We start from the raw sequence: 16,843 nt of genomic DNA, 5'->3' as shown, positions 1-16,843 counted from the left end.
CTCCAGTTCTGGCTAAGGATGTGGCTCCAATCCGAGGAGGCTTTTTGGTTGAGAAGCTTTGCACAGATCACTTCACCTCTCTGGCAATTACTGGTAAAAGCTAAGGTTGTGAGGAAGACTCTGGTGGTTTAAGGCCACCTGACTTTCTCAAAAACCACAGTTACTTCCTACTTGCCAGGCATTGTTCAAAGCCTGCAATATCCAATCAGCTACTTAAAGTAAGTAAAATTAACAACGATTAAAATTTTAGTTCCTCAATCTCACTAGCTGATTCAAGTGCTCGATAGCTACATGTGGCTAGTAGCTACAGGACAGTCCAGAGAACATTTCAACATCACAGCAAGTTCTATTAGATAGCATGCTTTTATCTCATTTAACCTCTATAACAAGCCTCTGCTGCAGGGGTCGTCGTGTGTCCATGTCAGAGATAAGGACCCCGAGGTGCAGAGAGGGTAGGAAATGTGCTATCAGCACATTAGAGCCCAGAGCGAGGGTTTAAGCTCAAGTCGGTGGTTCTGGAGCCCACCATGTTGTCTCTATACCCAGAGTTGTCCCCAACCCCAGCTGCTCTGCTCTCCCTTCTTACCTTCCAAGAATGGGACTGACTCTTCCCATCCCAACACCTATTGTCCTTGATAGCTACTCTCCTGCCAATTGATCCTGAGTAATGAGGACACCTGGGCTTTAAGCCCCTTCCGGATGGAAATCCCCACTCTATTATCCTCCCTACCTCCTTTTAGCCCCTTGTTTCCCTTAGAGTATTAGTACTATGGGTTTTGATCCCTCTCCTAACCTATCCCAGTCTTGGTTCAAGGGCAACCTGGGTCCTGGAAGATTCCCAACCTGGCAGTTGCCCCACTCCACTAGGGTCACCTTCATCCCCAGGGGAAGAGTATGCAGCTGGTTCAGCTCAGAGAGCCAATCTCATTAACACCTCTGAAGGTGCAGCAACATCTCACTGTGCAGGGGTAGAGAGGTAAGTCAAAAAGAGTTCACATACTCAAGCTGCTTTAACCTAGTATATGCGGAAGTAGCCAGGGGCAGAGGCTTCAAGTGTTCTGTGTGCAAAGCACCACAAGCTCTTGCGAGCTAGACCGTCTGCAGTTGCCCCTGTCTCCTACCTCAGCTGCAGCTCTGCAGGGCTACCGCCCCACCCTCTGAACCTGCAGTTGAACAAAGGTGGAGACAACTCAACTCTGGAGATCTGTTGGAAAGAGGACAATAGAGGAAAATATAAATATTGACATGTTCAGGTAAGTGGACAAGATATCCAATTCCTACCTTACGTCCTCACTATTTTACCTCTCTCCTAGTCAACTGAGTCACAAAAGAAGGGCCTGGAGGTGCCTGACTGGTTTCCTTCTTCCAGTGAATCAGAGAATCTAGGGCAAGAAAATGAAAAATTCACCCTCTCCAGTTCTGCCTTAGGCAATAAGCACATGAAATTCTTTCCAGACTGTGTGGAACTTCTCACCTAAAGACTTCCAAGGCAGACATTACTGTTAGAAAGAGCTTGCTGATATTTTACCCAGCTCCCCAGCTTACCTTTAACTCACATGTTCTGTCCTCAAAGAAGATGGGGGGTCTGGCTTCCTTCTCAGTTGGGGGACCATAACAAGCAATGCTGTTGTGAACATTCTTGGATATCTTTCGGTGCCCACACATAGGCATTTCTGTTCAACTTCAACCTAGGAGTGAAAATGCTGGGTCATCAGGTATCCACATATTTAGTTTTAGTAGCTTCTGCCATGCAGTTTTCCAAAGTGGCTGCACCAATTCATGCTCCCAATGGAGGTATACAAGGGCTCTGGTTGCTTTGCATCCTCACTCTGAATTGTCCATCTTTACAGTTTTGGTGATTCTTATGGCAGGTGTAGTGGTATCTCATTGTAGTTTAAATTTGCATTTCCCATTTGTTTGTCTTGTTCTTTTGTTGTTTTTGGTTTATATACCACATATCAGTGAGAAACAGAAACTCATAGACACAGACAATAGTTTAGTGGTTGCCAGAGGGTAAGGGGGGTTGGGGGTGGGGGGTGGGAGATGAGGGTAAGGGGGATCGAATATATGGTGATGGAAGGAGAACTGACTCTGGGTGATGAACACACAATGGGATTTATAGATGATGTAATACAGAATTGTACACCTGAAATCTATGTAACTTTACTAACAATTGTCACCCCAATAAATTTAATTTAAAAAAAAATTTGCATTTCCACAGTGATTTATGAAGTCAAGTTCCTTTTCCTATGTTTACTTGGCACTTGGACACCTGCTTTTGTAAAGTACCTACTCAATTATTTTGCCATTTTTCTAGTGTGTTATCTGTCTTTTTCTTACTGACTTATAGAAATTCTTATATTTTGGGTATATGTCCTTTGTCAGCCATATGTATTGAAAATATCTCATCACCTTATGGCTTGCCTACTCACTCCCTTAATGGTGTCTTTTAATAAATAGTTCTTCTCAAAATAATAATCTGACAGTCTTAAAGTCTCGGAGTCAGAACTTCTAGCCCCATTCTACTCCAACCTTATCAATCCCTGATTCTCTCCTGAACTGATGATACTCCTGGGACCATTTTCAATATTCCACTTCTCCACCACATTACAGTGAACAGACACACTTCTCCTTGGAGGGCAGGGAAAATTTGATAACTGGAGGTCACTCAGGGTTGGGGAATACATGATCTTATTGTTTCCAGCGCTGTGGTACCTGACGCTGAAACCAAGAAAATTCTGGCAGTCTCTGGATCTTTCCATAGTCATGGCCCTCTCAGGTTTCTAGAATGAGCTTTTCAAAGCTTACTAGTGATTTACCTAACTCCTTCATGCTTCGTGGTCAAGAAAATTCATTCAAGTAATAAGACTTTCAACCAAAGAGGAAATACCAATTTGAGCTTTTAAAGTTTCTTCCCCACTTCCTCTATTTAGACTCTCGAGCAGTAACACTGCCCACATCAGAAGGATCACCCATGCCCCATGGTCCTGTGGCCTAGATGCTCTCCCCCAACTTTGCCTCTGGTTACATTCAATCTGACCTGCTCTGTGCTCCGTGCCAAGCCAGGCCCCATGCTGCTCTGGAAGGCTGTGCTGCTCTTTGGTAAGTCATTGACCGTCGGCATCTCCTCCTGGCACCAAAAATTGTAAGTCATTCCTGAGATACAAAGTTTCTGATTTCACCTTTCTCAGTTCATGTGAGTTTATGGCTAGAGCTTGGGACAAGTGTGTGTTTGTGGACAAGCTTGAGAGAAATGGTGATGGGGGTGTGGGGGACTCCCAGTTGTTTCCTGTCCATTTTCCTGGGTCCTTGGAAGGGCAACCCTTTAGTGTATCGAGCTAAATTAGGGAGGCTGAAAATCACATCCTGAGGCCCAACAACATGTTTACCCTGTGACATCACGTTAAGAGAGCCATCAAGTGGTTGCTAGAAGGGAGGTGGGTGGGGATGAGGGAGAAGGGGAAGGTATTAGACAGCATAAATTGGTAACTACAGTATTGCCATGGGGATATGAAAGACAGTTTGGGGAATATAATCAATAACATTGTAAAGATTTTGTAGGGTGTCAGATGGGCACATGTCTCATTAGGGACACCACCTCAGGGATGATGTAGATGCCTGACCACTGCACTGTACACCTGAAGCTGAAGCTGAATAATATTGTATGTCAACTATAACTTAATATATATATATATATATATATATATATATATATATATATGTATATATGTATATATGTATATATGTATATATATGTATATATATTCACAGGATATGGAGTACAGCATAAGGAATAGAGTCAATGGGATTGTAATAGATATATACGATGTCAGAGGGGCAATAGATTGGGGGAGGAGGGTTATCAGTTTGTGAGGGGTGAAATGTCTAACTACCATGTCAGACCGGGTCTTATATTAATTTTTGCTCCAAAAGACGCTTTAGAGCTGATTGTCCGGGTAGGTCTTATTTTGGGGGGAACATGGTATTGCATTGTTTTGTACACCTGAAACTAAAAAAAAAAAAAAAAAAAAAGTACCTATCAGGGCTGTCTCAAAAGGAAAGAAAGGAAAGCAAGGTTATAGAAGGAAAGGAGGCTACTGCTGGAGAGGGGAAAAGATCAGGGAAGCGGGGAACAGCAGCTCCATGCATTTGCTCAACAGTGGGAGGTGTGGTTTTACAAGGATACATATTCTCATGAAGCCTCAGCATTTTCTTGGAATCCGTCAACCATGACTGGGCTTCTCATCTGCTCAAGAGGTTTATGCTCTGAGTGTCCAAAGTCCTTTTCAAATTGACCGTTTCTTTTCTACCTACAACATGTGGAGGGTGGGGCGGGGGTGGGGAGGTTCTGTTCCTGGTCTGACTTGTCCTTGGGTCTGGTTTGAAGGTTCGAATCCATTCTCCCTGATCCATATATCTCTTCTTGACCCCCTTGCCCTGGAATTAGTCACCCAGTCCAGTGACTGAAGGGACTGGTCTATGGGTAGAGGATTGTGGGCAGGGAGGATCCCTGGACTCTCCCAGACTCAGCTCAGTCTCAGCTACTGTCACCCTGCTACACTTAAAAGGAACAAGTCTGGGCATATATTTCACTTTACCTTACAGTTTCTGAGTTGACTTACTTTTTGTTTTAAACTTGGTCCTAGTAGTTTGTTAGTTTGTTTTCCTTGAACCAGAAAAGCAAAACCATTCCTAAATACAATCTCTTTCTGAACAGAGTTTGTGGGAATTTGACCCCTGTGAGGAAAATACCTGTTCCACTCAGTGCTTTTTCTTCCCCAACATCACTGTGTTACCCTGTGTGCTCTACGAAAAGCCATTTGGACAAGGGAGAAAATTTATGCTCACAGTTAAGAACAGAGACAGGATTGCCCAGTGCCTGGATATACTCCAGATGAAAGTTTCCCGAGGGCAAATTGCTACCTTGTAACAGGAACAGCCCTTGGACTTGACTAGATATAGTCCAAGAGCTTACCAGCTTGGAACTGAGGATCTAGGTGGGAGAGAACAAAGGAAGAGAAGAAAGAGAGAATCAGTGACTGGCTGAATAGTGGACAGTGTAATGGAGAACCCAGGCATGACTGGGTTATACCTCACGCTCAGGACCCCAGAAAACCAGCCTAAGATATAGACCCTGTAGCTGGATGTGTAGGAACAGAGTGACTGTAAGTGCAGAGCTGCTATTTCCTCTTGAGTGTGGACAGAAAGACAGAAAAACAACAGCAACAACAACAACAACAAAAACACTGAATACCTACTTTGTAGTGTGTACATGATCTCATCCAACCTTCAGAGCCTTACAGGACAGGTTTTTTTTGTTTGTTTATTTTTTATCCCTTTCAAACAGTTGAGAAAACTGAGGTTTAAAAAGGTTAAAAACTTGCCTAAGAGGACATGAACAGAAACTTCTACCAACAAGACATACAAATAGCCAACAGATATATGAAAAAATGTTCTATTTCACTAGCTATTAGGGAAATGCAAATCAAAACCACAATGAGATATCACCTCACCCCAGTCAGAATGGCTATCATCAACAAGACAAATAGTAACAAGTGTTGGAGAGGCTGTGGAGAAAAAGGAACCCTCATACACTGTTGGTGGGAATGCAGACTGGAGCAGCCGCTATGGAAGGTAGTGTGGAGGTTCCTCAAAAAATTATGAATAGAATTACCATATGACCCAGCAATCCCTCTCCTGGGTATCTACCCAAAAAATCTGAAAACATTTATCTGTAAAGACATATGTGCTCCGATGTTCATTGCAGCTTTGTTTACAGTGACCAAGACGTGGAAACAACCAAAGTATCCTTTGATAGATGATTGGATAAAGAACATGTGGTATATATACACAATAGAATACTACTCTGCCATAAGAAAAGATGAAATACTGCCATTTGCGACAACATGCATGGATCTTGAGATTATTATGCTAAGTGAAATAAGTCAGACAGAAAAAGTCGAGAACCATATGATTTTACTCAAATGTGGGATATGAAACTGAAGGCAACAAAGGAACAAGACAAACAAATAAAGGAACTCATAGACACAGACAACAGTTTAGTGGTCACCAGAGGGTAAGGGGGGAGGGGAAATGACAGAAGAGGGTAAAGGGGGTCAAATATATGGTGATGGAAGGAGAACTGACTCTCAGTGGTAAACACATAATGCAATCTATAGATGATGTATTATAGAATTGTACACTTGAAACCTATGTAGTTTTGTTGACCATTGTCACCCAAATAAATTTTAATTAAAAAATGACACACGAATAACTTGAAATAGATCGTAAAAAACCTTGCCTAGAATTACCCTTCTAACAAGAGCAAAACAGAGATGCAAACTCAAGTCCACTTGATGTGAAACCCCATACTTTCTCCTTTGTACTTCACTACCCCTGATCTGGATGTAGTTGTTTCTAATCAGGAGAAACTGGAAAATAAAATTCATTTATTTAAAGTGCCTGGCACGACATGGTCACACAATAAATGGTGCCTATTACTATTATTGGCTATCAGGGATTCAAGAGGCTAGGGGGCCCTGACATTGAACATGCTGGCACATGGCTGGATGTACACTAAAAATGTATTTAAAGTTTAGGAGATGAACCTTAATTTTATTCTGAGCCCTGCATTAGCTAAGTTCAGTCCTAGTACTGGAACCCACCCCCCATACACATACAGCATCCATGACAGATGTCACAGGACTTCCACATGACCACCCAGCTCCCAGCAACATGGCAGCCACCACTTGGCAAGCAGCGTATTGCTATGTGGTGTAGCTCAATTATGAGATAGTTTTTAATGTTGAGCTGACACCTGCCTCCCTGACTCTCTAATTTCCATGAATTAGTCTCTCTTCTCTCCTATGAAGTAACTGAGAATAAGTCTCTCCTTTCTTTTAAGCTTCATCCATGATGTATTTGAAGACTATTTTGTGTCCTGATTCTGTCTCATCTTTCTCAAATAAATATCTCCCAATCCCTGTAATAGGAAATTGTTCCTGAACCACTGTTCATTGTCCTTGTCTCCTTGGTCTTGATGAATTTTGTCAATGGGTTGGGAGCTGGACCTCCTCACCCCTCCTGCAATTGGTCTTACTAGCACAGAGCTCATTGCGACTGCTGCCTCCATTGTCTATGACTCTGTTGTATAACTTAGTTTGACAATAGCTCTGGGCTACCTCATCATACTGTCACCTCATCTTGTCAACCTATAGCTACCATGTTTCCCAGAAAATAAGACCTAGCCGGACCATCTGGCTAGGTCTTATTCTCGGGGAAACAGTAACTGTGGTCTTCTTTATAGGAACTGCTGTGAGCAGCTGTCGCCTACTCGGTATGTCCCAGTTGGCTGCTGTCTTGATTGCCAAGAGTGGTTCTGCAGTCACTACTCCCAGGTCTTCCAGTGCCTGGACAGCAAGTTGCTGGGGTCTGTGGACACGAGCTCATTTGAAGTGTCTCTGTGCTTTCTGGATGCCTTCTTTCTTGTTATGGGCTTCAGTACCCTCAACCCTGTTTGTTCACCACTTTGTAGCTGCAAAATTGTGTCCCATGGAGAGCGGAAAGGAAGGGAGGTACCACTACACAGTAAGGTCTTAGTTACTCTGAGACCAGACCTGCTTTGTGCTTGCAGGCAATGTAGTAACCATTTCAGGCAGTGGGTTAATACAATCTACACAACTATTCTGTAAGGAGGAAATGACTATTATCATTTCCTTTGCAGTCAGAACCAGACATTGGAGGCTCTCAGAATTTATGCAATTTGTTCAAGCTCACACAGAAAGAGATGGATTCATGAGTACAGTCCAGGTCATCTAATTCTAAACCCTGAATGCTATCCACTATGCTAAACTCATAGAAAAAGATGTGTTTAGATGGGAACCAGGGGGGAGATGGAGGGATGGACAGAGATGGTAAGAAAGAGACTCATAATTCTGCACCCGCTGAGGACCTGTGGCTGAGCTAACCCTGAGCTGAGTAAAGAATAAAGCTGAAAAGCCTTCTTTCACAGTGTGGACAGCAAGAATGACAGCATCTGAATGAACATGCCAAAAATCTATTCTGAGGGGGTCTCCACCCACTCCTCCCAAGGCCATTCTTGCATTTCTCAGTGTTCTGCACAGCACCTAGGACATGTCAGCAACGAAAAACACAAGTGAATGAATGAGGATTGGCTGGCCTGGCTGCACTCAGTCCTATACCATTCATTGTTTCATCCCTTGCCCTAAAGTCCAGAACACTCTCCACTGCTTCATATCTAACTGTGACCCTCAATTGAGGGTCCTCCGTGCCTCGCACTATTTGTATCTGTCTAACCTCATCTGTCATTATTTGTGGCTTGGCCTCTCTTCCCAGACCATGTATTCTCCTCAAATACTCTTTCATGTAAAAGCATTAGTGCGGTGGATACAAGGTGCGAGTACAGTATGTGACACACTGGCTTATTCATAGTTGTCTCATTGATTCGAGCTGCCTGTTCCTGTCCCACATCCCTAATGATCACTCCTCCAGAGAAACCTCACCTCCTTCATCTGCTCACTTCCATACTCTATTCCTAAGAGCTCTGTGGACGTTGGACCACAGGAATCAGGTCCTGCCTTTGCTATCTGAGTTCTTCTATAGGTGTAGATAGGACCCTCATGCACACTAGGGCAAGAGTCTAGTCCTGTGTCTTCTACATTTTGTTCCCTGTCCTGCATGACTTGGCACAAGAGATGTTTACTGGACACAGACTGTGTTCTCCACACAGGTAATATATGGCTATGAGCAAGACAAGCAGAGTCCCTGCTCTGATGGAGCTTACGTTCTAGTCTGAGGAGACAGGTACTTTAATGAATAATGTAATTTCAAATCGTGATAAGTACTTTGTTAATACAATGGGACATGGTAATAGTGATTGAGGAGAATTCTTTTGATTGGAGAGTCTCAGGCAGACACGTCTAAGGAGGTGACAATTGAACTGAGATAGGGAAAAGGATTCCAGGCAGTGTGTCCACCATAAAAGTTGAGTGGCTAAGTGGCTGAGTGTCTGGTGGCTTGGTGTTTAGGTAATTGGGTCACTGGGTGATGAGGTGACTGGAAGGTTGGGTGGTTGGGCAGTTAGGTGGCTGGGTGGCTAAGTGGCTGGGTAGCTGGATAGCTGGGTGGCTGGGTGGTTAGGTGATTGAGTGGCTGGAATGTTGGGTGGTTGGATGATTAGGTGGCTGGCAGGTTGCTTGATTGAATGGATGTTAGCTGCTATTCCTGAGGTGACAAGCCTCCTTGTCAGAAAGTTCTTTCTGCTATTTAACCTAATTCTGTCACTTTGTTCTCTTGCAGATCCCTGTGTTGGGAAAACTGGTGAGTCTTGTCTATGCCTCTTCTATCTCCAAGTGTGTCTCTGGGCTAAAAGTTAATGGATGGGGATAAAACAACAATTAGGTCTCACAGAAACAGCTTTAGAGCAGTATCAGTCTAGGCCCCTTCTTCAGGAGTTTTAGCTAATGCCAGGAAGAGGAGAAAACCAGGACTCCACTGGTCTCAGGCTGCAGGAAATTCTAGGGTAACTCAAGTCCTAGTAGAGTGGCTCTGGGTCTCCATCCTACTTCCTTATAAGTACCATGTTTCCTCAAAAATAAGACCTAGCCAGACAATCAGCTCTACTGTGTCTTTTGGAGCAAGAATTAATATAAGACCCGGTCTTATTTTACTGTAATATAAGACCCGGTCTTATATAAGACCAGGTATAATATAATATAATATAATATAATATAATATAATATAATATAATATAATATAATATAATGTAATATAATATAATACCGGGTCTTATATTAATTTTTGCTCCAAAAGACACATTAGAGTCGATTATCTGGCTAGGTCTTGTTTTCAGGGAAACACGGTAGCACTGACCTCTGTCTCCTCCTTTCCGTGGCTCTGGAGCTGCTGTATTGTCCACTCATCAAAGCCCTGGACTCCTTTCCCTACCTTTCATGGTCAGAGAAGCAGGCATGTTGTCTATAGATTCTTAATCCTTCAGCTCTCTACACTCCCACCTATCCTGTCCCACTGACGTCCATCAGACATTCTGTCAAGTAGGAGAAGACTCTAATCTATGATCATCTTGACCTCCAAGCGCATGTTCTGTGATGCCAGGGAGGAACAATGCAAACCAACATTTGGTGCTGCTAGAAAGAGTAGCCGTGGAAGCAAAGCTCATAATTCAGTTACCCTGTGAACATCACTAATTACAGGGTAAGGGAAGTGGGTCCTAAGGATCCAAGGAGATCCAGGCAAAGGCAGGATATGCAGGGGCTCCCCTACAAGCCTTGATGACAGGGCTCCCTATATGATTAGTCATCATTATGCTCCGGCCTTCCATCCTGGCCCTGAGGCCATCTGGGACTAGTGTCTGCCCTGTCAAAGAAGTATGGTTGGGGACAGAACAGCCTGGGAAAGAAATGATAGATGCCACCCCATGACTGTGGTGGAAATGAAACCCCTTGCAGAGGATGGAGATGGAGGCTGGGCAAGCAAGCCCAGGCTGTGGCACGTCCAACACCCACCCCTCCAGCACCTTTTGGGAGGCTACACAAGAAGTTGCAATGGGGTAGCCAGGGCCTGAGAAGCCAATCTAGGGGAGTGAGAATTGGGGCAGGAGGAATGAGGCAGAGCAATGGATGGAAAGAATCCAACTTGAACCCAAGCTTGGTCAGGTAGTGGAGAAAACTACAATATAAAAGGAGACAAGGAGGGTGGGAGAGAAGGCCAGAGAGAAGGTGCAGGGAGAGAAGAGAAGGGGAGGGGAGGGAGAGGAATAAAGAGAAGAAGGGAAGAGAAAGAAGAGGAAAGGGAAGGAGAGGGAGTGAAGGAAGTCGAGGTCCGGCTTTGTCCTACCTGGGCATGAAGAACTGAGGGACAGCAACAGATGTGAAGTGCAATCCAGGAACCTCCATCCCCAGTGGGAGGCTCTAAGCTGGGACAGAGGGAGAAAATTGACTGATGGGATCTGCTTCATGGTGACCCTGTTCCCATGTCTCACAGTCTGGCTGTTGCTCCAAGCCTGGCCAGACCCTGTGTTTGAAGGAGACATCCTGACTCTGTGGTGCCACGGAAAGAAGAACGTAAACCTGTCCTACGTGAAGTGCTATAAAGATGGGAAAGTCCTGCATTTCTCTAAGGACAACCAGCCTCTGTTCACGGGGACAGCAGCCATGAGGAGCGGTGGCCAGTACAGCTGCACTGGGGAGGTGATGTACTTCCCACAAATGGACAGACAAGCCTCAGGAATGGCCATGATTCAAGTCCAAGGTGAGTCACCAGCTGAGGGCATTGGGGAGAGTAAGGTGCTGCTCTGGGATCTGGTCTCTAGAGGTCAGCAGCTCTCTGGGCAGCACCCCTCCCTCTGGCTGCCCCTGATGGTGGGCCAATCCACAGGACCCTGACATGTCCATGATGCTGCCTACATGCCCTGTCCCCATGGGGCATATATGGAGCCAGGGGACATCTGGAGAAGAGGGAAGAGTCCTGAATCAGCCCTGCTGCTCACCATGCCCCTCCCACGGAGACCCTGGGCCAGACCCCTCCCCTCTGGGGACTAGATGACCTCTATGGCCCTCTGGCTCTGGCCTTCTGGGATCCCAGAGACTGGGGTTGTGTGGGAATCATCTCAGAGCCAGTGGGTAGGATGAGAGACCAGTTCCTGGGGGACAATAACAGTGTCTCCCTCAGCCTCCTGGGGCCTCATTATCCAGGACTTCCCTCCTGAACTCTGCGCCTGCCTCTCCCAGAGCTGTTCCTGCCTCCTGTGTTGAGTGCTGTCCCCTATCCCAAGCCCCATGAGGGGAGCCTGCTGACCCCGAGATGCCAGACGAAGCTGCACCCCCAAAGGTTGACCTCACGGCTCCTCTTCTCCTTCCACAAGGAGGGCCACATCTTGCAGAACAGGGACCTCCACCCAGAGCTGTGCATCTCAGCAGCCAGAGAGAGAGACTCTGGGCTTTACTGGTGCGAGGTGATCCCTGAGGATGGCAGGGTCCAGAAACAGAGCCACCAGCTGGAGATCAGAGTGTGGGGTAAGTGGGGGAGGAAGAGAGACACTCCCCAGTGGTCTGGGCATTGGGCAGTGGGGCCCTCTAGGAGTATGAGTAGGAGCCCTTAAGGGAGGAGCCAGGAGCCCGGGTGCCCCAGCTGACCTTTCGGCCTGGGTGCTGCCCCAGGTCCTGTGTCCCATCCTCTGCTCACCCTGAGCCCCAGGCACTCCAGCCTCACTGTGGGGACATGGTGGAATTCCTCTATGAGTCCCAGAGGGGCTCCCCTCCTATCCTGTACAATTCTACCTTGATGAGGAGATCACTCGGTTCCCTGTGGTGGAGCGGCCTCCTCATCTTCCTGGTGACATCAGAGAAGGATGCTGGAAACTACATCTGTGAGGTTAAAACAGCATATCCAGAGAGAGAAGCCAGGCTGAGATACTCTCCCTGGATGGTATGTCTTGTACCCCAGCCAGCTCTGATCCCCACATGCTGTCTGGGGTCAGACCTCACTTCTCTATGTACCTCCCACCACGTGGGCACAATGCTGGGCCCATAGTAGGCACTGCATGGCTGAGCATGGACCCTGTTTGGAGTATCTGTCCACTGAACCTGGTGGGGAAACAATAACGTCCATGGAGAATGGGATGTACAATAGGGTGGGGCAATGTGGTCCTCCATGGTATTGCCCTTCCATGTGGGCATCCTAGGAGTCATCCCTAATTCCCATCTACAAGGCTTGTCCAGGCCATGTGGTTCCCCCTAATGCCAGCCATTCTGCCTCTTGTATGCCTGTTTGGAATGTATTTCTGAATTTCATCCTCAACATTCATGGTCACCCCTACTCACCTCCCAGGACCTCAGGTCTTATCCTCCCCCACCAGCAGCAACTGGCTGGTTCCTTGGCTGCCTGTGAGTCTACTTGTTGTGATGGTCACTGCTGCTGCACTTCTGAGTTATTTCAGACCCTGGAGAAAAACCAGTCAGTAATTCTTTTTGTCTTTCTTGGTTGCTGAGTCCCTATGCCAGGCACTGCCCAGCCTTTGGAAAGCCAGAGCCTAGTCATATGTCATACAACAGGGCATCTGTTTAGTAGAGGAGAAAGAAGTAATGAGAACTCTGGTGTACATGTGCATGCTCACACACACACTCTTGTGCAGTCCTGTGCCCTAGGTGCGTGTTCAGTGGATATTAACTCATCAGAAGGAAACATGGTGGAGTGGACTGAGCAATGGCTTGTTCCCAACACTGCTATTTACTAATGCTGTGACCTTGAGCCAGTCCACTCTAAGATTCACTAAATATTGCCTTCCCAGGGTTATTGTGAGGGTTTAAGTTGATGAGATAATATTTATCTAATATCTAATTATTAGATTGGCACTTACTCGGTGCTCAGTAGGTTTTCATTGCAGTCTAAGCAGGTCACCAGGCAGGTTCCCCAGGCTGCCTTTTCGTCTGTTATTCATTCCCTAATTCCTCCAATCAGAGTCACCGAAAATAAAAATTTATTTAAAATTTGGATGTAGAGGATTCTTTAGAGAAAAAGAAGGGAAATAATCAGATAAATGGCATTTCCAGGTAATCTATTGATTTTGATATTCTAGACTCCTTTCTGTCTTGGGCATGATATAGTAATTAAGCATGAAAGTTGACTTTAAAAGAAATCACTTTTCGTGGCTACATGTTTATTACAACCCTAACCCTTGTTCACCTCAGGATACACATAAGAGAATGGCTACCAGCGTCAAAACTATTTGGTGTCAGCTTATTCCTAGACCCTCAAATCCATCTCAAAGGTTCAAATCTACCCACTTCCTCCTCCCAGAGGCAACATTCTCATTTTCCACTTGTCAAGGGCAAAAGTAATTGCTCTCATAGACCACAGACCTACATTTACCTATTCGAGCTCCCTCTGTTAAGGAATTTGTGGTGAGTTTTCTAGGATCTGGGCCAGACTACTCTTGAGGAAGACCACTCAGTAATGCAATCCAAGTATTCCTTCCTGCCCATCAGCCAGAATACCTGAAAGGGTCTCTCTCCAGCCCTAGACCAGTCCCCTGTCTCACCAGGCATCCTAATTAGGACTTGGGCTAGCCTCCAACTTTCTCTCCTCTTTTTAATTTAGTACTATTTGTCCATCCAACCTTCCATCCCTGCTACCCTGCCCTCTAGTCTTGAGTCTAGATTTCATGACTGTAAAATGGGAAAGAAGCAGGATATGGGACAATAAACTAAAGATCTGTGAGTTCTACCATCCCTGCACTGCAATAAAGCCTCCTTCCAATGGCCAACCTGGCCCAGTATTTCTGTCCACCCACCCCTGGGTCAGAGCATTAAAGGCAATACACCACAGCACAGTCAGCACCTTCCCAGCCCCAGACAAGATGGTGAAGGACCAGTCACTGGTGAAAGATCCTCCAGAGGAAGATGCCTTTATAGGGAATAAAGAACATCCCTCTTCATGTGGAGATTCTGCCTCCCCCCCGCCCAATCCCACCCACCACCACAGGGAACATCTAGGCTCCATTTTATTTAGGAACATATTGCTCATGAAAACAAGACTCCTGGTGGTGGTCCTCTTATCTCAGAATCTCAGGATCACATAGCATTTCTTAGACTGTCACTCAGAAAAACACCCTCAGGCGTAATGCCATAGCTATGTGGGCACACACACACCCTGTCATGCAGGAAACCCTGCTCACTGCACCATTTGTAGTGCATGGTGGCCTGCAGGGTCTCTGCTCCCACTCCCCACATAAGGAACTCCCACGGAGCCATAGGTAGGGGAGTCATACCACTATATTCTCGCTGGCAGCTGGGTTAGAGAAACAGGAAGCAGGAGCCACACTGTTCGCAACCCTCACTGCACAGCTTGCAGGCTCAGCCACCATCTTCTTGCTAGCCCCCATTTTCTGCTAGCGTAGCCACAGCAGTTATATTACTGGCCAATGGCTCACTGGTTACAGCTGACGGCCAACTAGCCACAGCTGATGGCCATCCAATCACAGTTAATGGCCATTTACTACCCAAGTGAGCACCTTTCCACATGAGGGCGAGAGCCTGGAAACTGCGCTCCTGGCTCTGTCCCCACACACCCACAGTCAGATTAACAGCTTCGTTCTTAATACCTAGCTCTGAAAGTCCCATAACCATTTCTAGATGGCATATCCATTCCTCAACAAATAAAAATATGCCAACACTGAAGATATTCAACAGACTGTATATCTGAAGGCACTTTTCAAAACATTATGACTGCAGTCACTTTCTTCCTGCACTTATAAACTGCATTTTGAGACTACATTTTATTTTAATAAATGCTTGGCCTGCTTGGCTTTGTTCACAAGACTTTGTTCCTATATCCTGGAATGCCTACCCACTCTCTGACAACACACTTAAAAGAGAAAGAAAGAAGAAGAAAGTCAAGGATACCTCCTGGAAATTTGATTGTCTGCCTGTGGGGGCAGAGCCCCAGAAAGTAGTTTACAGGCTCTCAGCCTCACGTGGAGGGGTGCTGGCTCGGGTAGTAGATGGCCATCAGCTGGGGCTGGTTGGCCGTCAGCTGTAGCCATTAAGCCATTAGCCACTAATATCACTGCTGCGGCTACGAAGGAGAGCCGAGGAGAGTGGAGGAGAGTGAAAGAGAGTCGTCGGTGGGTTGTAGACAAAACGGACAGCAGGTCGCACGTCCAGTGAACCCAGCCTCCAGTGAGACCGTAGTGGTATGACTCCCCTACCTATGGCTCCGTGGGTGTTCCTTTTTGGCCTCACCATATCCTGTGTTATGTGGGGAGCGGGACCAGAGACCCTGCAGGCCTCCCCGCACGACAAATGGCGCAGCGAGCAGGGTATGGTGCCAGCCAAAACCTACCGAAGCATGGTGGAGTGGTTTGTTCGTGTGAGAGCCCAGCTTCGGGAGGCCCATGAGGAGCGACACCGGGAACGGGAGGCGCGGTCTGCCTGGGAGACTCGAGCCTCCAGCTGGCACACCACCTTCTTGGGCATAGAAGGCGGTGTCCTCCTTTTGTTGGTCTGCTGCGGCCTTAGGATCCGAAGCTTGCGGATAGCTTACAAGGAGGCCTCCACCCACTCAGACACCTGGCATGGTGAGCAAGATTCCGACCAGGTAGGAATGGCGTCTGACTCTGGGCAGGAGGATGTGTGGCCCCCACACAGTGTATGGTGTCCACTGGCCACTGTTCTCAGGAGTTGGACCCCCAAGGAGGGGTGGGAGGACATGGACGGCTCTCCGGCGAGCGTGGAGAGGGCCCTACAGGCTCTGGCTGAGCAGTTGCCGTAGGAGGAGAAGGCTACAGCCGGCCGCGTGGGCTGGATGTTCCTCAAGGCTTTGAGTCTCAATACGGAAAATGTGCTTAATGCAAGTGCCCAGGTGCCTGACCAGGTGTCCCGGTTGGACGCGCTGGAAGCCCGGGTCCGCCTGTTAGAACAGGGGCCCCAAGGTGGAGACTCTGAGGCAGAGGAAGCAAGTGGAGAAAATGTACCTCCCAACCCCCAAGCCCGGCCCATCATGAAGCACAAGGTAAAGCATGAGCAACCTTTGGGCCCTGGGGGCGTTGCTGCCAGCAACCCAGCTGTGACTGAGTTCACAACCTACACCCCTTACACTCCCACTGAGTTGCAGGAGCTGGGGAGGCGGTACAGACAGCGCCCTGGAGAGCCAGTCTCGGCTTGGCTATTACGTTTATGGGATGAGGGAGCAGAGAGCATTCTCTGCTCCCCAGGCGAGACGGAAAAGCTAGCCTTCGTGACAGTGCATCCGTCCCTGCGACAAAGGTTACAAAACTGCCATAGGTTGGCCAACAACCAGGGCAACC

At 46.8% G+C, this 16,843-nt stretch overlaps 1 protein-coding gene across 2 annotated transcripts in view; it reads left to right on the top strand.

Moving 5' to 3' along the window:
• LOC109437553 (Fc receptor-like protein 6) overlaps positions 1 to 13,398 on the top strand; it is a 38,130-nt gene extending 24,732 nt beyond the window's left edge. Inside the window, exons 2-5 of one of the 2 annotated variants that reach the window (XM_074322260.2) lie at positions 2,934 to 3,102; positions 9,319 to 9,339; positions 11,023 to 11,289; positions 11,769 to 13,398. In XM_074322260.2, coding sequence (XP_074178361.2) covers positions 2,982 to 3,102; positions 9,319 to 9,339; positions 11,023 to 11,289; positions 11,769 to 12,139 — 780 coding nt within the window. In that variant the 5' untranslated portion in view covers positions 2,934 to 2,981 and the 3' untranslated portion in view covers positions 12,140 to 13,398. The remainder of the gene's footprint in view (positions 1 to 2,933; positions 3,103 to 9,318; positions 9,340 to 11,022; positions 11,290 to 11,768) is intronic. The other variant, XM_074322261.2, reaches the window with a different exon arrangement.
• Positions 13,399 to 16,843: the final 3,445 nt, after the last annotated feature.

This window comes from Rhinolophus sinicus, chromosome 11, assembly GCF_057876585.1.
Source record: "Rhinolophus sinicus isolate RSI-liver-muscle chromosome 11, RSI-T2T, whole genome shotgun sequence".
In the NCBI taxonomy this organism is placed as follows: Eukaryota; Metazoa; Chordata; class Mammalia; order Chiroptera; family Rhinolophidae; genus Rhinolophus; species Rhinolophus sinicus.
The sequence above is the reverse complement of the archived record's forward strand: the minus strand, read 5'-3'. Positions and strand labels throughout refer to the sequence as shown.